Source organism: Thalassophryne amazonica, chromosome 16 (genome assembly GCF_902500255.1).
Source record: "Thalassophryne amazonica chromosome 16, fThaAma1.1, whole genome shotgun sequence".
In the NCBI taxonomy this organism is placed as follows: Eukaryota; Metazoa; Chordata; class Actinopteri; order Batrachoidiformes; family Batrachoididae; genus Thalassophryne; species Thalassophryne amazonica.
This window is the reverse complement of record NC_047118.1, coordinates 22,687,294-22,710,382: the sequence shown is the minus strand read 5'-3', so window position 1 is coordinate 22,710,382 and position 23,089 is coordinate 22,687,294. Positions and strand designations below refer to the sequence as shown.

At 41.9% G+C, this 23,089-nt stretch overlaps 1 protein-coding gene and 1 long non-coding RNA gene across 2 annotated transcripts in view; both read left to right on the top strand.

Annotated features, from left to right (window-relative positions):
* Positions 1–19,073, top strand: part of rfx1a (regulatory factor X, 1a (influences HLA class II expression)) — a 38,852-nt gene extending 19,779 nt beyond the window's left edge. Inside the window, 12 exon segments of the mRNA XM_034189415.1 lie at positions 874–993; positions 1,483–1,643; positions 1,796–1,879; positions 1,882–1,913; positions 2,110–2,216; positions 7,305–7,456; positions 7,664–7,761; positions 11,776–11,925; positions 12,221–12,429; positions 13,124–13,277; positions 13,412–13,457; positions 18,843–19,073. Of these exon segments, the coding sequence (XP_034045306.1) occupies positions 874–993; positions 1,483–1,643; positions 1,796–1,879; positions 1,882–1,913; positions 2,110–2,216; positions 7,305–7,456; positions 7,664–7,761; positions 11,776–11,925; positions 12,221–12,429; positions 13,124–13,277; positions 13,412–13,457; positions 18,843–19,003 (1,474 nt within the window). The 3' untranslated portion in view covers positions 19,004–19,073.
* Positions 19,074–19,240: 167 nt separating this feature from the next.
* LOC117527204 lies at positions 19,241–23,017 on the top strand. The gene is made up of 2 exons (XR_004565467.1): positions 19,241–19,540; positions 19,572–23,017. It is a non-coding gene; the product is annotated as an uncharacterized LOC117527204 (long non-coding RNA).
* Positions 23,018–23,089: the final 72 nt, after the last annotated feature.

The window sequence follows — 23,089 nt, the reverse complement described above, 5'->3', positions numbered from 1 at the left end:
GGGTCACACATACAAAATAAACATTCAACCATTAACTATTCTGCAAAAAAAAGTGATACGAGTTGTAAATAATAAACGTTACAGAGATCACACAGCTTATTCTTGGAGTCAAAAGTTCTAAAATTTGCTGATTTGATCAATTTTAGAACTGCTCTAATACTTTTTAGAGCAAGGAATAAGTTACTTCCAGTGCACATACAAAAAATGTTTTCTGATAGAGATGGGAAATATAAGAGGAAAATTGAACTTGAAAACAAAGTGTGTAAGAACAACACGTAGGAGTTTTAGTGTAACAGTCAGTGGAATGAAGCTCTGGAATGGCTTGCCTGAAAACATTAAGCAAAGTAAAAATATCCAGCAATTAAAAAAAGAATATAAAAAATTAATTTTTGATGCATATAAAAATGAGTAATGTAATTTAATCATTACATGTACAATGTAATCAAACTAATGCTGTTTTCTTATTATATTTAAATGTCCTTTCACATACCATATGACTACATGTAAATTAGGGGTAGGGCTTGATAAGCTTAAGCTTCATCCTACTCCTTTTTGAAACATGCATGATTTATAAATGTACATTTTGGAGAAAAAAATGCTGATTTTAAGATGTTTTAAAATAAAATAAAGAAAGAAAGAAAGAAAATTGTTTGAGTCACATTTCTGTCACCCATATATCCATAATCCTACATGTCCTGTCTTTATATATAAAAGCAATAATTTTCTATGTGTTATAAAAGTCTGTTTTCATCATGTTCTACTAAAACCTTGAAGTGTTTGACCTTCATTGAACCCAGGCTAGCAGTTGTTTTGCAAACCAGGTAGCAATTATGCAGCACTTTTGTACAAACCTTTTGTGTTTGTTCCTAACAGAGGTAACTCTAAATACCACTACTACGGACTGCGGATCAAGGCTGGCTCCTCTCTTCTCCGTCTAATGGAAGATCAGCAACATCTGGCCATGAGGCAGCAACCTTTTTCACAGAAACAGAGGTAAATACACACACACAAAGGTCTTGTCTCATTAAACCACCAGAAACATTGGGTTTCTTATGTATCATACAAGTCAAGTCAAGTCTGGGAGCATGCAGTGGTGCTGCGCTTTGCTGCATCCACAACACCACTTAACTGCCTTGAGTTTTGGATGGCAACCACCAGGGCATACAACTGGTCCAATCAGTTGTCTATAATACAGCACACAAAATTAGTTCAAAATTAATTTTTAATGCATGAAAATACTCTTTACTGTTGTGTGTTTAAACATCCTACTATATATAGTATACTAACCAATATGACCCACTTTGAAAAGTGATGTCAGATAAGTTAAAAAAAAAAAAACAAACTAATCCATTAAACCAATAATGATCGTGGTGTGACTATGGACAAATTTGTGTCATATTTTTAATAAAACCTGCAGATTGCTTATTGTTGTGTGAAGCTGTATGTTTTAACCACTTTGTCTTGTGTCTCTTTCTGTATCAGGTTGAAGCCAGTTCATAAAGTAGAGGGAATGACAAATGGCACAGCAGCAGGAGCAGGCCAGCAGCAGCAACAGCAGCAGGGAGCAGGGCATGTGGACATCAGCACCCAGGTTCAACAGTACCAGCAGTTTCTAGGTGAGGCAACGCTAAAGAAATATACAGGTATGATAGTGATGATAAATCCTTAATAAAGACCTGTGTTTTTTTCCATGACACAAGTGCCATGTTACCTTGTTACTATTTAACAGTGATTAATTGCTGCATTTTGTGTGATTTCTCTCTGAGTAGCTAGTGTTCTTGTGTTCTCTGCCCAGATGCATCAAGAGCCCTTCCAGAGTTCCCAGACATTGACCTTCAGGGGAAGGCTCTGCCTGAAGGCATTGAGCTGGAGCATATAAAAGTTTTCAGCTGCTGTACAGAGAACACTGTGAGGTAATTCACTGAAGGGATACTTCTTAGCTTTTTGTTGTCTGTGAGGGAAAATCATGAACTAACAATCATTGTTAGTTCATGATTTTCCCTCACAGAAAAGTTCATGATATTTATTTTAGTCAATCTTCCACTCTGCATTGTTAACACAATATGGAATCACTTGGGTTTTTTTCTCATGTTTTCTCTTTTCTTTCAGGCTATACTGGATGTGATGGTCAACCTGCAGTTTACTCTGGTGGAGACCCTGTGGAAAACATTCTGGAGGTTCAGTCAGAGTCAGGCTGGAGATACCACATTGGCTGTGTGAGTCCACAAAAGACACAAACCAACATTCAAAATTCAGTGAAAATCCTAAACACTGTAGAAAATTGCTGCAGTACAATGACTTTTTCCTTAAAGTCCAAACATTGAAAGAAGCACAGCCGTGTATTCAACGCGGACATTGATGAGTGGAGAATTAGGGTTCAGTTTGAGTCCCTGGGACTTCATGGTGCACTCGAAAAAACCAACATGGGTGTTGTTGGTTTTTATGTTGTATGAACATAAGTCTAACATGTATATAAAATCAAGTTTTTTTTTGTGTGAACAGATTCAAATCATGTACTTTTAACATAACATGCAACAACTTAAAATTTAACTTGCTCAGTGAACATAATAAAATTATGGAAAGTATTTCCACCCAAGTAAAATGTGTTAACGTAGCCAGAAACATTTTTGCTGAGTGACCTAAATGTAAATTGGTTGGGTCAACATGATGAATTTGCGGAAAATTGCACATGGTTTACAGATGTTGCACAAGAAACTTGAAAGGTGCGGATTAGAGTGATTTGTTATTGTTCAGTGTAGTGATCGCTCTGTGGAGAAAGCTGTCCTTGAGTCTGTTTGTCCTAGTTTTGATGGACCTATACCGTCGGCCGGAGGGTAGTAAGTCAAACAGGTGGTTGCTGGGGTGGGATGTGTCTTTGCTGATGCTGGCAGCTCTGCTGAGGTAGCGAGAGCTGGCAGTGTCTTCCAGGCTGGGCAGAGAGCAACCAGTGATCCCCTGGGCCGTTTTGATTACCCTCTGCAGCGCTCTCCTGTCTCCTGCTGAGCACACCCTGTACCACACTGTGATGCAGTACGTCAGGATGCTCTTGATGGTGGCTCTATAGAACAACATCAGCAGCTTCTCTGGATTTTTTTCTCCTGAGCACCCTCAAGAAGTGGAGTCGCTGCTGGGCTTTCTTCACCACCACTGTGGTGCTGGCAGTCCAAGAGAGGCTGTCAGAGAGCTGCACTCCCAGGAACCTGATGGAGCTGACCCTTTCCACACAGTCCCCTTGGATGTAGAGCGGGGCTGGGTCAGCCCTGTTCTTCCTGAAGTCCAGGATTATTTATTTTGTTTTTGTGGTGTTCAGCAGCAGGTTGTTAGCCGAACACCACGCTGTCACTCGATTGACCTCATCTCTGTAGTCAGTCTCAACCTCCCCTGAGATGAGCCCAATCACGGTGGTGTCATCCACAAACTTTATGATGGTGTTTGTGGGATGGGTCGGACAGCAGTCGTGCATGTAAAGGGTGAACAGGAGGGGGCTCAGTACACAGCCTTGACGGGAACTGGTGCTGAGTGTGATGGTGGAGGAAAGGTTTCACGGACTGTGGGCGGTTTGTGAGAAAGTCCTTGATCTACTGGCAGATGGGGGTGGAGATGCCCAGATGTGTCAGTTTCTTTACCAGGATCTCCAGGATGATGTGGTTGAAGGCTGAGCTGAAGTCCAGGAAGAGGATCCTCACCTAGCTCCCCTGGTGCTTCAGGTGGCTCAGCGTGGTGTGGAGAGCTGTGGTGATGGCATCCTCTGTGGAGCGGTTTGCCCTGTAGGCAAACTGGTGAGAGTCCAGAGTGGGAGACAGACAGGCTCTGATGTGCTGAGAGACCAGGCTTTCAAAGCACTTCATGACCACAGGCCAGGGTTCTAGCTAGGATAAAATTTTAGCGTAGTGATAATGTTGAGGGAGCATAGCGACGGGGGGGTTGATGGTGCGGAAGGGGGGCGGCTTTTGAAAATTTAAGCTAAAAATTGGCCATTCTAGGGGTACCCAAAGGGGAAAAGCCAGGTACAACAGCCCAAGTCCCTTCATCATGTGCAGAAGGCTGGGGAAGTTTGTTGAGTGGGCAATCTCATTCTGGGTTAGCCAGTACATGGCCCTCAGTGAGGCAGTCGGAGTCCGTGGACATTTTTAAGTCAAGACTTAAAACCTATTTTTATTCTCTTTCTTATGAGTAGTTTTTATTTGTTATGTTTTATTCTTTTACTTTTGTTTTTAATTAAGTATTTGAATTTTTTTATTTTTATTTATTTATTTTTATTTTTGTATGTAGAACTGTTCTGTGTGAGGCACCTTGAGATGGCTTTTTGTTGTAATTTTAGCACTTTATAAGCTGATTAAATTGAAATTGAACATTTTATTGAGTCTTAAAGTAAATAAATATGAAGTTGGTTACTGGATCCTTAAACTCTGGACATAATAAACTCTACATGGTGGATCCTTGATCTCTGGACATAAACAGAAATAAAATCTGTTAGTTTTTGTCAAAAGCATTTCCTTTCAGACATTATTATTGGCATGAATGTCTTTCCATATCTGAGCTGAGCTCTTACAGCTCGCTGTGCTGCACGTCAGGAATTCGTAAAGAAATACAGCACGTCTCATTTTGGGAGGGAAAAAAACATTTTAGTCTATCCATCCATCCATTTTCTTCCGCTTTATCCAGAGTCGGGTCGCGGGGGCAGCAGCTCAAGCAAAGCCGCCCAGACCTCCCGATCCACACACGTTTTAGTCTATTGTAGTTTATTGTCTGTATTGCAACGTTTGTAAGAAGTGTCATTTTATTTAAAGCGGCAATTCGTTTTGAAGTTATTAATTCCGAGCGGACTCTGTCTCAGCAGAGAGCCGCGCAGTGTTTGGAGCTGTGCCAATGGAACGGAGGACGATTCTCGTTTCTTGACTACAACAAGACAAGAGTCCCAGTTAGTGACTTTAATACACACAAAAGTGACTCATGATATTTTAATGGCTTTGAGAGGGGTTACGAAGCAGACTTACCGCTTCTGAAGAGCAGTGAATTAAAGAGCCATGAGCCATTGAATCGAAGCATTGCTTCATTGATTCACGCTTCAAATTAGAGTCGCGCTGCATTGAAAATAAGCGTTAACGGTCCAAAATAAGCGTAAAGGTCCAAAATGATAGTGTAACGGGCCGTAACGCAAGTTTGCGCTAGCTAGAACCCTGCGGGAGTATGTGCAACAGGCCTGTAGTCATTTATGCTCTCCACTGCTGACTTCTTTGGGACTGGAATGATGGTGGAGGATTTGAGGCAGAGTGGAATGATGGCCTGCGACAGGGACAGGTTGAAGATGCAGGTGAAAACCCCAGCCAGTTGGTCAGCACAAGCTTTGAGTACCTTTCCAGGTACACCATCGGGGCCGGCCACCTTCCTGGGGTTCACCGCCTTCAGCACACATCTCACTTCGTGTTCATCAAGTGTTAGCGTGCTAGTGCTGGAGGGTGGTAGGTGTGGAGTTGCTGCTGGTCTGTCTGCTTCGAAGCGGGCAAAGAAGCGGTTCAGTTCCTCTGCCAGCGAGGCGTCAGACCTAGCATTTCCTGGGTTGCTGCTTCTGTAGTTGGTTATATGATTTATTCCCTGCCACATCCTTTTGGGGTAATTTACAGCGAAGTGGTCCTCTATCTTTTTCTTGTAGTCAGCCTTGGCCTCTCTGATGCTTCTTTTCAGATCAGACCTGGCTGCACTGTACAGGGCCCTGTCCCCTGATTTAAAGGTGGTGTTGCACCTTTTTAATGGGGACTGGACTGCACTGTTCATCCCGGGCTTCTGGTTTGGAAAAACCCTGACCCTTTTGTTGATGGTGACAGTGTCAACACAGTTCTTAATGTAAGAGAGTACAGTGTCAATGTACTCCTGCAGGTTATGGCTGGAAAATAAATCCCATACAGTCCTTGAGAAGCAGTCCTGTAGCTGGGAGAGCGCTCCCTCAGGCCAGGTTTGGATAGTCTTTCGTTGTGGCTTTGTTCGCCTCAGCAGGGGGGTGTAGGTGGGGGTGAGGGACAGGCAGAGATGGTCAAATCATGCATACGTACATGGATTCTTTTAGCACTTGTGATAGATGTGGATACAACAACCTCTGTCATGATTGATCTTATTGATCTGTTCTTTTTTAAATTTATTTTTACCCCTTAAAAACAGAGGTACTCATATTCTTACCTTTGTCTGTAAATGAATATTAATGGAGGGCCACTGGTCAAAAATATTTATCTTGTGTGAATTACATACAGTTTCAATTAAATCCATAATATTTCATAGAAAATTTACATTCTAAATCTAAAATGGAGCTTCAACATAATGAAATCACTTCTATTTAATTTGCTTAACAGTAATTTATTAATTCCAGCTAGGATGTAAATTGCCAAGGTGGGCCGGAACAAAGGAATGTCCAGCCACATGTGGCCTGCGGTCCGCACAGTGGGCAGCTCCACACGCGCATTTATGCAGCCACAGACCGACAGAGGCAAAAAGTCTGTTGGGAAGGTGTCGTAGCACGGACCCACAACAGGGGGCGCAAATGAACGGACAATGAATAAGCCAAAAAGTAACAATTTAATGTTGTGATAATACACAAGTAAATACACAGAATTTGCAAAGTCAATTGACACCAGGTGACGTGTGGGCAGGCTCAAAGATAGAAGACCCCCGACGAGAGAGAAGCCGCGTCCCACACGGCTTCCACCACCAACGGTCTGAAGAACACCGGAGCCGCCAAGTCCCGAGTCCCCAGGTGGCCTCTGTCTTCGGCTGTCGACCCTGGTACTGCTGGCAGAAAGCAGAGACTAGATGAATGAGTGTGAGTCCGCACACTCAGTAATCCACAGTCTGCACACAGTTAGGAGGGAGCACCTCCACCTCCAATCACACACTCGTGCAGCTCCTGATTAACCACTTATCTGGTGCACTTTTTCACTCACATTGACGTTCTCAGCAGCAGGCAAGAAAAAAAATGCAGCCAAACTTCTGTGATGGAGCTAAGTGTAAAAGCTCCTCACAGTGCTCTTGCAGTGATGATGACTCTAAACAGAATCCAAACCGAATTTTACATGCTTTTCATTCCGTGTTCACAGGACGCTACATTTATGCAAAAACTATGTGCTGTTTATATTTGTTGCAACTTTTTCATTAGAGTGATGTTAAATCGAACCCAAAAAGGTTTTGAGAGCAATAAAGCATTCTGATCTAATAAGTCATGATTTTTTGAGAGCATTAGCTAAATACCTAATTCATTGTAAATTATTAGAAATCACAAAATGTTGCTTGATCACAAAATGTGGACATGTTGGCAGGCATGACGAGTCAGAGAAGCGTCTCCCCAAGTCCTGCCTGGTGTTGCTTTGTAAGTATGAGCAAGTGTTGCGCTGGAGTCGGGACTGTGATAACAGCCTGTACCAGGGCCTAGTAGAGATCCTCATCCCTGATGTTCTCAGGCCTATCCCCAGTAAGTATGATGGTGGATTTGAAGAAAAATGTACACATTCATATGTATAAAAAAAAGTTACAGTATTTTGCTACCATTACATTCTGTCTTCAAAATGAGCTTCACTGTTTGCACGAGAGTTGATGCATGGTATTTACTATTAATGACAAAGTCATAATATTTCAATGAGAGGAGCAGAATTGCATTTTTTTTTTTTATTGTGCCCAGGTGCCTTAACTCAAGCCATCCGAAATTTTGCCAAGAGCCTGGAGAGCTGGCTCACAAATGCCATGATGAACATCCCTGAGGAAATGGTCCGCATTAAGGTACATGTGATATACAACCTTTGCTGCATATTTACTGAACTAGGGAGTAAGCTGGCTGTTGTTCTGCAGAATAAACCACTCTTAAAACTATAGAATGGATAATTTAGACCAATTTGTATGATAGCTGATGGTGGTATTATTCTGCGCCCCTTAGTACCACTCTCCCCTCCTTTTTTGCCTGCACTTTAATACACTCAACAAAAATATAAACGCAACACTTTTGGTTTTGCTCCCATTTTGTATGAGATGAACTCAAAGATCTAAAACTTTTTCCACATACACAATATCACCATTTCCCTCAAATATTGTTCACAAACCAGTGTAAATCTGTGATAGTGAGCACTTCTCCTTTGCTGAGATAATCCATCTCACAGGTGTGCCATATCAAGATGCTAATTAGACACCATGATTAGTGCACAGGTGTGCCTTAGACTGCCCACAATAAAAGGCCACTCTGCAAGGTGCAGTTTTATCACACAGCACAATGCCACAGATGTCGCAAGATTTGAGGGAGCATGCAGTTGGCATGCTGACAGCAGGAATGTCAACCAGAGCTGTTGCTTGTGTATTGAATGTTCATTTCTCTACCATAAGCCGTCTCCAAAGGCGTTTCAGAGAATTTTGCAGTACATCCAACCAGCCTCACAACCGCAGACCACGTGTAACCATACCAGCCCAGGACCTCCACATCCAGCATGTTCACCTCCAAGATCGTTTGAGACCAGCCACTTGGACAGCTGCTGAAACAATCGGTTTGCATAACCAAAGAATTTCTGCACACACTGTCAGAAACCGTCTCAGGGAAGCTCATCTGCATGCTCGTCGTCCTCATCGGGGTCTCGACCTGAGTCCAGTTCGTCGTCGTAACCGACTTGAGTGGGCAAATGCTCACATTCGCTGGCGTTTGGCACGTTGGAGAGGTGTTCTCTTCACGGATGAATCCCGGTTCACACTGTTCAGGGCAGATGGCAGACAGCGTGTGTGGCGTCGTGTGGGTGAGCGGTTTTCAGCGTCTGTTATGGACGAAGAACACAGGTGCATTTTATTGATGGTATTTTGAATGCACAGAGATACCGTGATGAGATCCTGAGGCCCATTGTTGTGCCATCCAAGAACATCACCTCATGTTGCAGCAGGATAATGCACGGCCCCAGTTCCTGCCAATATCCAGCAACTTCGCACATCCATTGAAGAGGAGTGGACCAACATTCCACAGGCCACAATTGACAACCTGATCAACTCTATGCGAAGGAGATGTGTTGCACTGCATGAGGGAAATGGTGGTCACACCAGATACTGACTGGTATCCCCCCCAATAAAACAAAACTGCACCTTTCAGAGTGGCCTTTTATTGTGGACAGTCTGAGGCACACCTGTGCACTAATCAATCAATCAATTTATTTATATAGCGCCAAATCACAACAAACAGTTGCCCCAAGGCGCTTTATATTGTAAGGCAAGGCCATACAATAATTACGTAAAAACCCCAACGGTCAAAACGACCCCCTGTGAGCAAGCACTTGGCGACAGTGGGAAGGAAAAACTCCCTTTTAACAGGAAGAAACCTCCAGCAGAACCAGGCTCAGGGAGGGGCAGTCTTCTGCTGGGACTGGTTGGGGCTGAGGGAGAGAACCAGGAAAAAGACATGCTGTGGAAGAGAGCAGAGATCAATCACTAATGATTAAATGCAGAGTGGTGCATACAGAGCAAAAAGAGAAAGAAACACTCAGTGCATCATGTGAACCCCCCAGCAGTCTAAGTCTATAGCAGCATAACTAAGGGATGGTTCAGGGTCACCTGATCCAACCCTAACTATAAGCTTTAGCAAAAAGGAAAGTTTTAAGCCTAATCTTAAAAGTAGAGAGGGTGTCTGTCTCCCTGATCTGAATTGGGAGCTGGTTCCACAGGAGGAGCCTGAAAGCTGAAGGCTCTGCCTCCCATTCTACTCTTACAAACCCTAGGAACTACAAGTAAGCCTGCAGTCTGAGAGCGAAGCGCTCTATTGGGGTGATATGATACTATGAGGTCCCTAAGATAAGATGGGACCTGATTATTCAAAACCTTATAAGTAAGAAGAAGAATTTTAAATTCTATTCTAGAATTAACAGGAAGCCAATGAAGAGAGGCCAATATGGGTGAGATATGCTCTCTCCTTCTAGTCCCCGTTAGTACTCTAGCTGCAGCATTTTGAATTAACTGAAGGCTTTTCAGGGAACGTTTAGGACAACCTGATAATAATGAATTACAATAGTCCAGCCTAGAGGAAATAAATGCATGAATTAGTTTTTCAGCATCACTCTGAGACAAGACCTTTCTAATTTTAGAGATATTGCGTAAATGCAAAAAAGCAGTCCTACATATTTGTTTAATATGCGCATTGAATGACATATCCTGATCAAAAATGACTCCAAGATTTCTCACAGTATTACTAGAGGTCAGGGTAATGCCATCCAGATTAAGGATCTGGTTAGACACCATGTTTCTAAGATTTGTGGGGCCAAGTACAATAACTTCAGTTTTATCTGAGTTTAAAAGCAGGAAATTAGAGGTCATCCATGTCTTTATGTCTGTAAGACAATCCTGCAGTTTAGCTAATTGGTGTGTGTCCTCTGGCTTCATGGATAGATAAAGCTGGGTATCATCTGCGTAACAATGAAAATTTAAGCAATGCCGTCTAATAATACTGCCTAAGGGAAGCATGTATAAAGTGAATAAAATTGGTCCTAGCACAGAACCTTGTGGAACTCCATAATTAACCTTAGTCTGTGAAGAAGATTCCCCATTTACATGAACAAATTGTAATCTATTAGATAAATATGATTCAAACCACCGCAGCGCAGTGCCTTCAATACCTATGGCATGCTCTAATCTCTGTAATAAAATGTTATGGTCAACAGTATCAAAAGCAGCACTGAGGTCTAACAGAAAAAGCACAGAGATGAGTCCACTGTCTGAGGCCATAAGAAGATCATTTGTAACCTTCACTAATGCTGTTTCATGGTGTCTAATTAGCATCTTGATATGGCACACCTTTGAGGTGGGATGGATTATCTCAGCAAAGGAGAAGTGCTCACTATCACAGATTTAGACTGGTTTGTGAACAACATTTGAGGGAAATGGTGATATTGTGTATGTGGAAAAAGTTTTAGATCCTTGAGTTCATCTCATACAAAATGGGAGCAAAACCAAAAGTGTTGCGTTTATATTTTTGTTGAGTGTAGATGCTCACATCAGAGACTTCATTTGACCTTTCCTGAAACTACAGATTGCCATCTCTAGTTTCAATTCCTGTTGCAGAAGATCTTCACAGACAATCCCAGAGCCCAGAGTAGGTCACATGGGTCTCTCTCTCTCTCTCTCTCTCTCTCTCTCTCTCTCTCTCTCTCTCTCTCTCTCTGCCTGCTGCTTCAACAAGCTCATTCAGAGCGCACTATTGCTTTGAACAAGATGAATTAACACGGCCACGGCCACTAAACTCTCATAAATGGTTGCGTCAGCTTGAAAACAGTTTTACTTATTATCTAGTCCTGCAGACAGTGTATACTGTCATAAAAAAACAATCAAACAAACAAAAACTATGGATGGGCTGTTTTCTGCAAGGAAATGGTAAATGGACTGCATTTCTATAGCGATTTTCAATCTGCATCAGACGCTCAAAGTGCTTAACAATTATGCCTTACATTCACCCATTCACACAGACACATTCACACACTGATATCAGGGTGCTGCCATGCAAGGCGATCACGACACACTGGGAGTATTCGGGGATTAAACACCTTGCCCAAGGGCCCTGAGTGATTTTCTGATCAGGCTGGGGTTTGAACCAAGGATCCTCTGGTCTCAAGCCCAGTGCTTATCCACTAGACCATCACCTCCCCTAAAGTATTTTTAAATGGCCATTTTGAGAAAATTTGCAGTGTGCATATTGAGGTGTTGTGATATTTATTTATTTATTGAAGTATGTATATTTTTTTGAGCTGACTGCACATGCCTTTTCTTCTTCCTTTCTTTCAGGTAACATCAGCCAGTGCGTTTGCTCAGACACTGCGTCGCTACACCAGTCTGAACCACCTCGCACAAGCTGCCCGTGCTGTCCTGCAGAACACAGCTCAGATCAACCAGATGCTTTCTGACCTTAATCGTGTTGATTTTGCTAACGTCCAGGTTGGTCTCAGTGCTAATTAAATTTTTTTTTCTAATTTTTATTAATTGTATGTATATATGTAATGAAATCTTGCTTGTACTTTAGATGTTGAAATGATTTATGCTCATAGTATGTCTTACCATCTGTTTATTGAAGAAAATTGACAATAAAAGAGTTTATATGCTTTTCCTCTGCAGAAATGAAACATTATGACATATTACATCATCTGGCTGTCCGCTGCTGCCTGAATAATGGCAGATATACTGCAGCTGCCTGGTACTAACAGTTAACACTCTTCCTGTGTGCTGTTTTCAGGAGCAGGCTTCGTGGGTTTGCCGGTGTGAGGACCGCGTTGTCCAGCGGCTGGAACAGGACTTTAAACTAACCCTCCAACAGCAGAACTCCCTTGAGCAGTGGGCTGCCTGGCTGGATAGTGTGGTCTCCCAGGTCCTAAAGCCTTACCAGCACAGCCCTGCTTTCCCAAAGGCTGCCAAGCTTTTCTTGCTCAAGTGGTCCTTCTACAGGTAAAATGGGATAAAGATTTGATTGTAGACTTTAACAGTATCAAATCCATTGGGGGTGGTATACAGAGATAACATTAGAGGGAAAAATGGCTACTGTCCGAATGCTTATGTAGCTGACTGTATTTGGATTAGAAGTTTTGTTTTTCAGTGTCAGAGGAGCAGTTTCTTTACAGCTGAGGCACTCAGCAATCCTGCATGCATAGCTGTTGACTATTTCATTTCAATTCTATTTTTTCTTGTCTGTATTGCTGTTGTGAATGTCACAATCTTCCTGTCATTTATCATCTTCCATCTTGGTAGCAGTTTTGTGTACAGCTCAAAAATTAACATTTTATCATAAAACCATTTACCGCCTTTGCTCACACATGTTCTGGATCATACAAAAGCTAAGCAGAGGCATAATAGATAAGAAAATATTGAATATATTTAACATTTAATAATATAAATTATTTGCAGTGTACGTATGTATCGGGGAAGTATCTCAGGATGAAGAGTCTTTTATGAAAGTCACAGCATAAAACTGCAGAATCATAACAGATGAGGGTTTGAATGGTTGAGGAGTTAAACACTGAGTTAACTCGCAGTTTATAGATTATGTAATGAACCACAGAGAAAGACTTTAAATTTGTGATGAGTGTGGAAACATAATGCCGGGCTGCTCAGTTACTTAATTCTGTCCGTCTGTGGCCTCCAGTTCCATGGTGATTAGAGACCTGACCCTGCGGAGTGCAGCCAGTTTTGGCTCCTTCCACCTGATCCGCCTGCTGTATGATGAGTACATGTACTACCTGATAGAACACAGAGTAGCTCAGGCTAAAGGAGAAACCCCCATCGCTGTAATGGGAGAGGTACAACACAAATACAAGCATTTAAAATATACAACTGATTTAATGCAAAATTAGTTTTCACAAATACAAGCATTTAAAATATACAACTGATTTAATGCAAAATTAGTTTTAACACTATTCCCTCTCACCTTTAGTTTGCCAGTTTAGGCCGTGGTCTAAACCAACTGGATCCTGACAAAGGTAATTCTGCTTTTTTGTTGCATCATGCTTTTCTGCATTGTGTTACCGTCCAGCCATCCATTTTCTATACCTGCTTACTCTAATTAAGGGTCACAGGGGAGCTACAGTCTATCTCAGCAGCAGGGTGTGAGGCAGGGTACACCCTGAACAGGATGGCAGTCTGTCGCAGGGCCTGCACTGTGTTACAAAGATTGCAGTTATTTTCAGACATGCAGCATACAGTGGGGTAAAAAAGTATTTAGTCAGTCCCTGATTGTGCAAGTTCTCCTAATTAGAAAGATGAGAGAGATCTGTAATTTTCATCATAGGTACACTTCAACTATGAGAGACAAAATGAGAAAAAAATTCCAGGAAATCACACTGTAGGATTTTTAAATAATTTATTTGTAAATTATGGTGGAAAATAAGTATTTGGTCAATAACAAAAATTCAACTCAATACTTTGTAACATAATCTTTGTTGATAATGACAGAAGTCAAACCTTTCCTGTAAATCTTCACCAGGTTTGCACACACTGTAGCTGGTATTTTGGCCCATTCCTCCATGCAGATCTCCTCTAGAGCAGTGATGTTTTGGGGCTGTCACTGAGCAACATGGACTTTCAGCTCCCTCCACAAATTTTCTATGGGGTTGAGGTCTGGAGACTGGCTAGGCCACTTCAGGACCTTGAGATGCTTTTTACGGAGCCACTCTTTCATTGCCTGAGCAGAGTACTTGGGATTATTGTCACGCTGGAAGACCCAGCCACGTTGCATCTTCACTGATGGAAGGAGGTTTTGGCTTAAAATCTCATGGTACGTGGCCACGTTCATTATTCCCTTAACACGGATCAGTCGTCCTGTCCCCTTTGTAGAAAAACAACCCCAAAGCATGATGTTTCCACCACCATGCTTCACAGTAGGTATGGTGTTCTTGGGATGCAACTCAGCATTCGTCTTCCTCCAAACATGACTAGTTGAGTTTTTACCAAAAAGTTCTATTTTGGTTTCATCTGACCACATGATATTCTCCCAATCCTCTTCTGGATCATCCATATGCTCTCTGGCAAACGTCAGACAGGCCTGGACACGTACTGGCTTAAGCAGGGGGACACACCTGGCACTGCAGGATTTGAGTCCCTCTCTGCGTAGTGTGTAGCCTTTGTTACTTTGGTCCCAGCTCTCTGCAGGTCCTTCATCAGGTGCCCCCTTGTAGTTCTGGGATTTTTGTTCACCGTTTTCATGATCATTTTGACCCCATGGGATGACATCTTGTGTGGAGCCCCAGATTGAGGGAGATTATCAATGATCTTGTATGTCTTCCATTTTCTTACAAGTTGATTTATTCAGACCAACCTGCTTGACTATTGTAGATTCACTCTTCCCAGCCTGGTGCACATCTACAGTTTTCTTCCTGGTGTCCTTCGACAGCTCTTTGGTCTTGGCCATTGTTGAGTTTGGAGTCTGACTGAGGCTGTGGACAGGTGTCTTTTATACAGCTAATGAGTTCCAACAGATGCCATTAATACAGGTAACAGGTGGAGGACAGAAGAGCTTCTTAAAGAAGAAGTTACAGGTCTGTGAGAGCCAGAAATCTTGCTTGTTTGTGGGTGACCAAATACTTATTTTCCACCATAATTTACAAATAAATTCTTTAAAAATCCTACAATGTGATTTCCTGGAATTTTTTTTTCTCATTTTGTCTTTCATAGTTGAAGTGTACCAATGATGAAAATTACAGACCTCTCTCATCTTTCTAAGTAGGAGAACTTGCACAATCAGGGACTGACTAAATACTTTTTACCCCACTGTAGTTGTAACATCTGCTGCCAAGCTGTTTGTGCACACCTGCTCCTGTCAGATCTTAGACGTGAAGCAGAGTGGGTTCTGATTAGTACTTGGTTTGAAGATTACTTGGGAACGGCTACACCAGGAGCTGTGTGCATGTACAACCCCAATTCCAATGAAGTTGGGACGTTGTGTAAAATGTAAATAAAAAAAGAATACAATGATTTGCAAATCCTCTTCAACCTATATTGAACTGAATACACCACAAAGACAAGATAGCTAATGTTCATACTGATAAACTTTGTTGTTTTTGTGCAAATATTTGCTCATTTTGAAATGGATGCTTGCAACACATTTCAAAAAAGTTGGGACGGGGCAACAAAAGACTGGGAAAGTTCATGAATGCTCAAAGAACACCTAATTGGAAACAGGTGAGTGTCATGATTGGGTATAAAAGGAGCATCCCCAAAAGGCTCAGCCGTTCACAAGCAAAGATGGGGCGAGGATCACCACTTTGTGAACAACTGCGTGAAAAAATAGTCCAAGAGTTTAGGGCCCGGTCCCACTGGTGTTTAGGAAGATTTGCGTATCGATTGCGCACAAAATTGGCTCATATTCGCCAAACATCCGCAATATCCGTGAAACATGCTTGTATGAGTCGGCCGACACCGCACACGTCCGCAATTATCCACAGAGGCACGTTTTTCCATTGCCAGGATTTTTGATCTGCACAAAAGTTTGGTTGCGGATGACATCTGCCTTACATACTTAGTACATACTGACGCTATGCGCTGTAATATCCGCCATTATCCGCTGATACCCGCAACTGACGGGGATTTGCAGCTTGGCAGTGGACTGGGACATTGTGTAAAATGGATATATTGCGTGCCTATCGTGTCCACATCACGGACTAAAATAAGTTGTAGCGAATGCATACAGATTGGCCACGGATAAAGCATTTGGATTATGTCTGCTTTGCAGTTGATTTGCGGACAATCTGCGAATGCATACAAACACGTCACGTAAACCCAAAGTACTGTATGAGGCAGAAAGCAACATACCTGCCAGTCAGTGCCAGTCCAGCTGTGGAGATCCCCAAAGACCTATTAGCTGCTGCAATCCAACAACATACTGTAAATCCCCAGCTGCAGAGAAGTCAGCCGTGGATCTCGGTTCTCTTTCAGGAGTTTTATTTAATGCCAACAAAAGGAAGAGTTGCTGTTTAGCCGCAATTCACACTGAAATCTCTCTTTTTGAAAAAACAAAAACACCATCTCACAACCTCGAGCGGCTTCCCCCCTCCCGCTCCCTAAACTCATGAACAGTTAACCCTTACATGACAACATGAACATCAGCTCTGTGATCAACGTGTCCAAGTCCAGCTATTGCTCCAAAGGCTGTGTTGTTGGTGTGAATAGTGATGCTGAAAGACTTCTTTTATGACCGCAATGCAGATGCCACGCACGCGCAACATGTGCGCGATGCATTCACAATACACCCGTAATACTGCCGTGAAAATTGCAATGCATCAGATCCGTTTGCTTAATACATGCGTTATACATCTGTAATTGTTCATCATATATTCGCTATACATTATTAATATATCCATAATTCATATTGGGACATTTGTCATTTTTGGCCAATTTTGTTGCGGGCAACAACGAACGCCCGTTCTTTGTATACTCGATTCATGCGCAATTAATCCTCTCCCTAGTGGGACCGGGCCCTTAAGAACAGTGTTTCTCAACATTCAGTTGCAAGGAATTTAGGGATTCCATCATCTACAGCCCATAATATAATCAGAAGATCAGAGAATCTGGAGAACTTTCTACACATAAGCGACAAGTCTGAAAACCAACATTGAATGTCTGTGACCTTCGATCCCTAGGTGCATTAAAAACCGACATCATTGTGTAAAGGATCTTGCCGTGTGGGCTCAGGAACACTTCAGAAAACCATTGTCAGTTAACACAGTTCATTGTTACATCTACAAGTGCAAGTTAAAACTCTACTAATCCATGTGAAAGCCACACATCAACAACATCCAAAAACACCGCCGCCTTCTCTGGGCCCAAGGTAATTTGAAATGGACAGAAGCGAAGTGGAAAAGTGTGCTGTGGTCTGATGAGTCCACATTTCAAATTGTTTTTGGAAATCATGGACGTTGTGTCCTCTGGACAAAAGAGGAAAAAGACCATCCAGATTGTTACCAACGCAAAGTTCAAAAGCCAGCATCTGTGATGGTATGGAGGTGTGTTAGTGCCCATGGCATGGGCAACTTACACATCTGTGATGGCACCATCAGTGCTGAAAGGTACATCCAGGTTTTGGAGCAACACATGCTGCCATCCAAGCAACGTCTTTTTCAGGGACATCCCTACTTATTTCAACAAGACAATGCCAAGCCACATTCTGCACGTGTTACAACAGTGTGGCTTCGTAGTAAAAGAGTGCAGGTACTAGACTGGCCTGCCTGCAGTCCAGACCTGTCGCCCATTGAAAATGTATGGCGCATTATAAAGCGCAAAATATGACAATGGAGACCCCAGACTGTTGAACAACTGAAGTCGTACATCAAGCAAGAATGGGAAAGAATTCCACCTACAAAGCTTCAACAATTAGGCCCAATCTCAGTTCTCTTTTGTACCCCTTCCCCTTCCCCTTCCCCTTGGCCCTACCCCTACGCATACTCCTTTAAAACAAGGGATAAGGCGAAGGGGTATGCCTCTAGCCCTTATGAATTGAGACACCTCTCCACCTTATGGGAAAAAAAAACTGCCATCTTCACTTTGTCAACTTGGCAACTGAAGTGGAACTTGTTGCAGTAGCCTGTTTGCTGTTTTATTTTCTCACCTTTCTGCGTGAATGCAGATGTTTTCAAAAAAGATGAAATCTGACCAGCAGAGTGCAGAAAAACATCCATCAATGAACATAGAGCTGCACCAAAATAGTCTTGGTGAATGAGGGCAGTTGCCACATAGGACAAGAGTACACCATAGAAAATACATTATAGAGCAAGTTCACTTTAAACACTGTGTAAAATGACTGTGGCCAATATGGCATCTGGTACCGTAGTGCCAGAAGAACTTGCTCTGTGTAACATACATGAGAAGGCCATTTGACTGCACATCATGCAGCTTGTTTGCCACTTGACTGTCTCAGTAGTGTTGCCACTGGGTCCTAACATCTTTTCACATGTATGAGCGGATGTCTGAATGTGGTAATAAAACAATCTCCATCTCTGAAGCTAAAGCAGCTTTAGCTGGTTGATTGACCTTTTCATTCTCCTTTATACCAACATGACTCGGCATCCAATGAAATACAAGATAGAAACAAGAGGAAGCCAAGGATATAAGTTCTTCAAAAACCTGAATCATTAAGGGGTTTCTGGTATTTCCATTGTAAGGGTCTTTTTTGCATTTTTTTTTTTTTTTTTATAAAATTTTAGTGGGTCACACACAATCAAGTAGTTGGCATGACTTTTACAGAAAATTTACTTGTGCTCTCTTAATGTCTGACAGCATGGAGTCAAACAGAGATACAGTACATGTCTGAAAAGGATTTGTCTAAAAATAAGCATCGGTGTTGAACTAACACCCTTCTTCTTATCTGATTTCAGAAGAGGATGAAGAAGAGGAGGAGGAAAGTGATGAGGAAGGTCAGGAGCTGTCCCTTCCCTCAGATGGGGCGGTGCTTGGAGAGGAGTCTCTGGAGCCTCCTGCCAAGCTGGCCAGAACTGATCAGAGAGTTCTCTTCAGCACAGGATCAGCTGACAACTAACCACACAACAATAGACCGTGTGTGTTAATTATGTTGATGACGTGCACACACTCTCTCAGAGATGAACAAAGATCACTAATTTATACACTTGACACATGTATATAATCTTTAAAAATGTGCCAGTGCAAACAGCCGCTGCAGTCTGTCCAGTATACTGTAACTGCCCCATTTGCTATTGTGCCCACATGTACTGGGATCACACATCCGGTCCACTGTTGCCTTATTGGCACAAATACGCCACCTGGTGGCAGCATTGGTGAAATGCATCGTGTTTGGCATGACAACAGGATGTAACTTCATAAATTCCACAAACAGTGAGCAACTGTGTGCCATGAAGGGCTACAAGGACACAGTTTATAGTTGCACCTGATCACATCAGTGGGTGATTTTATTCATGAGCTTCTCCCCTCCTGATGCAAGATGCTTGTAGGTTTGGGTCCTTAAGGCCTTTTCTCTGTGGAGTTTGCATGTTCTCCCTGTGTGTGCGTGTTTCTTCCCACCTTTAAATATCTGCTAGGTTTGACTCCTTATGGGTTGGTCATCACTCACTGGAAATACATTGGCCTAGCTCAAAACTGTGTAAGGGTGGAGACTGGTGTGGTACTATGGTGTAATCCTTGTAGATCTGTTTCTGATTTACTGCTTTTATTCTTGAGAAAGTTTTCTCTCATCAACTTCTTCCATATTTGTTTAGAGAATTGTAGTTTTGAGCCTCTGCAGTTGACTTTAAGGATGCACTATGCAACAAAAACATCAGCTGCTAAAATTGTGAATGATCTGTTATTGGGTATGGATATAGTCTATACTTCAGAGTGACTACTATTTGAGCTAATTACTGCATACAGTTGGTAACTCTATATTCTTGGACAGAAACAAAAAGCACTTTGGTATCTCTGGTCAATTACTCTTGGCTGAGGTCTTAACCTGTAAGCTTGATAGCAGTGTGGATTTATAACACGACTGGAGCTCTTGGTGAACAGCCAGTCTTCTATGTGTAAGCCTGATCCTGTCCGATCTCAGAAGCTAAGCAGAGTAGGTCCTGGGGAGTACTTGGATGGGAGACCTATTTGGAAGACCAGGAGCTGTGTGTGTTTCATCAAGTTAAGCTGGAGTTGCGCCAGCAAGAGCATCCGGCATTGCTAGCAGGTGACTTTGTTGATGAGCCAAATTCTAATGTAGATCTGGCTTGGATTTGCTGTGGTAACCCTCAATGAATGGGAACAACCAAAAGGCAAAACAACAACTTGAGCTCTTAGTGAAATTCTGTAAACCTGCATTAATGGTTACTGTCTACCAGGTACAGATATTGCTCCATTTCATGAACCTTGAGTACCTGTTGCCTTGGGACACGATGACAAAACTGTTGCTTATACTAGATGTCTGAATTTTCCAAAGTGAAGTATGTGGTAGGGTTGATTCTGGGTCCACTGTATTCACTCTTTATGTAGTTTCTTTTGATCTGATTTTATGCAGCCATGGGTTAAATTTCACTATTTTGCAGATGTGTATGTTTGTTTGTTGCAGCATTGCAGTGATTATGCCAATCCTGTCTATGGTGGCACAGTGATTGTGATTCATGCTTTTGTGCCTGTAATTTTTTTTTATTTTTTGGTTTTCCACATAGTAATATAAGAAATCTACAAATAATCCAGAATACAGTTTATAAGAGTCTTGACCAGAATGAGCAAATTTGATCTAGTATTGGGCTCTCTTTACTGGATCCTTGTTCATGCAAGGGCATATTTGAAGGTTTTGTTGCTAATATGTAAAATATGGAATGATTGTGCTCCCCCTTTTTTCATGGTATTGGTTGAGCTTTGGGTACGGTTTTAATGTGTTGGTTTGTTGTGAAATAAAACAATCAGTGTTTAAGTCAGCACTTAAAAACTCAATATTTGCATTTCACAAATGGTCTTCATTCATTTATTTGAGCTCACTCTGCAGTTTGTTTTGCTTTTACTCCATAAGTTTTGTGTTTATAACCATTTGCATTGTTAAACTGGAAAGCACTTTGAAATTTCTGTTTGCTAGCACTCTGTAACTAAAGTTATTCTCATTGTTCTTATAGGGAAGCGGCAGCACGCAGCTGAATATGCGCTTCTCTCTGTTGTGCAAAACCCCTGAACTCAAAGTGGTGCTCATCAACAAAGTCACCTGCTAGCAACAAAAACTTGCAGCATCTTACGCAGTTGCTCATCCTTGATTTCTATGGAAGTGTAGAAATGGAGAGCCTTTTTAATCTCTGCCTGGGATCTTGTGTGTGAATCTTTAAAAAGAACTCAAATCAGGCATGTTTTATTTTTATGTTAACACACACTTCAGTGTGCTCCAGCTGCAGCCTCACTGTGTCCTTGTTACGAAGCTTCCGCTCATCTCCGATCCTCTTCCGAGAACTGTCACTGCCACATTGAAATGACCTGTGAAATACTTTGATGTTTGTGGAGGGGTGTTTCCTGCAGGACGCTGGGGGAAAGTGCACCTTCATGGACTGCTGAATACAACCTACCCAGACACTCACTCTTAAATTATTAAAGTACCAAATGGTGAGATGCTTGTGAAAGATGGTGGATGGGATTTTGGGATGAGTTTGTGTGGTGTGTGCTTGTGCGTTTTGACACCTGTGTTGTGCGTTTTCCCAGCTCGAGGGGTGATGTCACACTGCTCTGCCGTTACTTGGGGAGTCTTGACTGAACCTGGTTTTTTGTATACGTGTGATTGTAAATCCGTGTCAGATGTTGACTCTTCTTCTGTAGATATTTTCTAAGGTGTTCAAATGTCATTTTGGCAGATGTTTGTGGGATTTCCCCATTTGCTTTTATTTGCCTGTGAAGAAAATGTTTTCTTGGAGTGCCTGTGACAGCTGCTATAGACAAACATAAAAATAAATAAATAAAAAGCTACAGCTGTGGATAAATGGGGCTCCGATTAGTTCATGCAAATTTCCTTTCTTTGAGTAAACATTTTATTTTAAAGTGCTTCATTCTTGTCTGTTTTATATCTTTCTTTGTGGCTTTTATTTCCTTTCAGACACCATTTTCTTGCCTTAGTTTAATGATTTATTTTTGTTGTTGTCTGTGCCAAACCTGTTTTCCTCAATCAGATTATTATTTGTTTCAGTTTAAGGAGGACTGTGCCTGAGTTAGAATGGTGACATCTTCTACTGTATATCTATCCACTATTTTGAATTCTGTTGTCAGTCAGTGAACCTCTTGTGCAGTGTACGGTGCCGTGTCGTCACACATTGTGAGCCGCCTTTGTGTGTGTTATTGATTTGTGATTGTACGTTGAGTTATATTGATCCTATCTAGCTTACCTGATGAGGTTTTCACATGCAGACTGTCACAAATGTCTCTTACATTTTGACAAAGATAACAGAACAGTTGCTCTTTTTTTTTCTTTTAAAATCTCAGTTGTGTTTTTAAAGGTGGGGTACAGGTGTCAGATTTCATGCGGATGCCTCGCACCACAAAGTGTGATTCAGTTTCCTGCACAGTCCACCATCACACCATTTCTCACCGCTGTACTTTCATCACATTGCATCGTACTTTTCCATGTTCCTGTCAGCAGTTGCATTTTGCTGCAAGCATATTCCCAGACCTTGTCATGATTGGTTGATGTAAACTTCTCAGTTAAACATAATACCCTTTTGTCGTCGTCCCCCCTTTTCCAGGCTGCATTGCATATTTCTTCAACAAGCATTGTCAGCCTCAAACCAGCACATTGTCATTTTGTTGGGGAGTCTAATTCTACCACAGCTGAGTACATATCACCCCTGTCTTTTAATGATCTACAGCATATAGGATGGCCATTGTTAACAAGTGAAAAGAAATGTTTTGTCTTTTTATATAGTGCATTGTTTCCTATGTGCAAAACAAATTGGGGAAAAAGATGTTCAGTGGCAGTGTTTTATGAATTTGGTCTGCTGTCGATATGACTGTGCCTTTGGAGGTGGTAGAATGCAATTCAAATGTTTTTAATTTTAAAGATATAAATTAAAATAATTTTTAAAATTGCTCTTGTTGCTTGCAGTTTTCTGTTTGAACTTGATTTAGCAATGTTCAAGGAAACTGACTTATTGTTCTTATT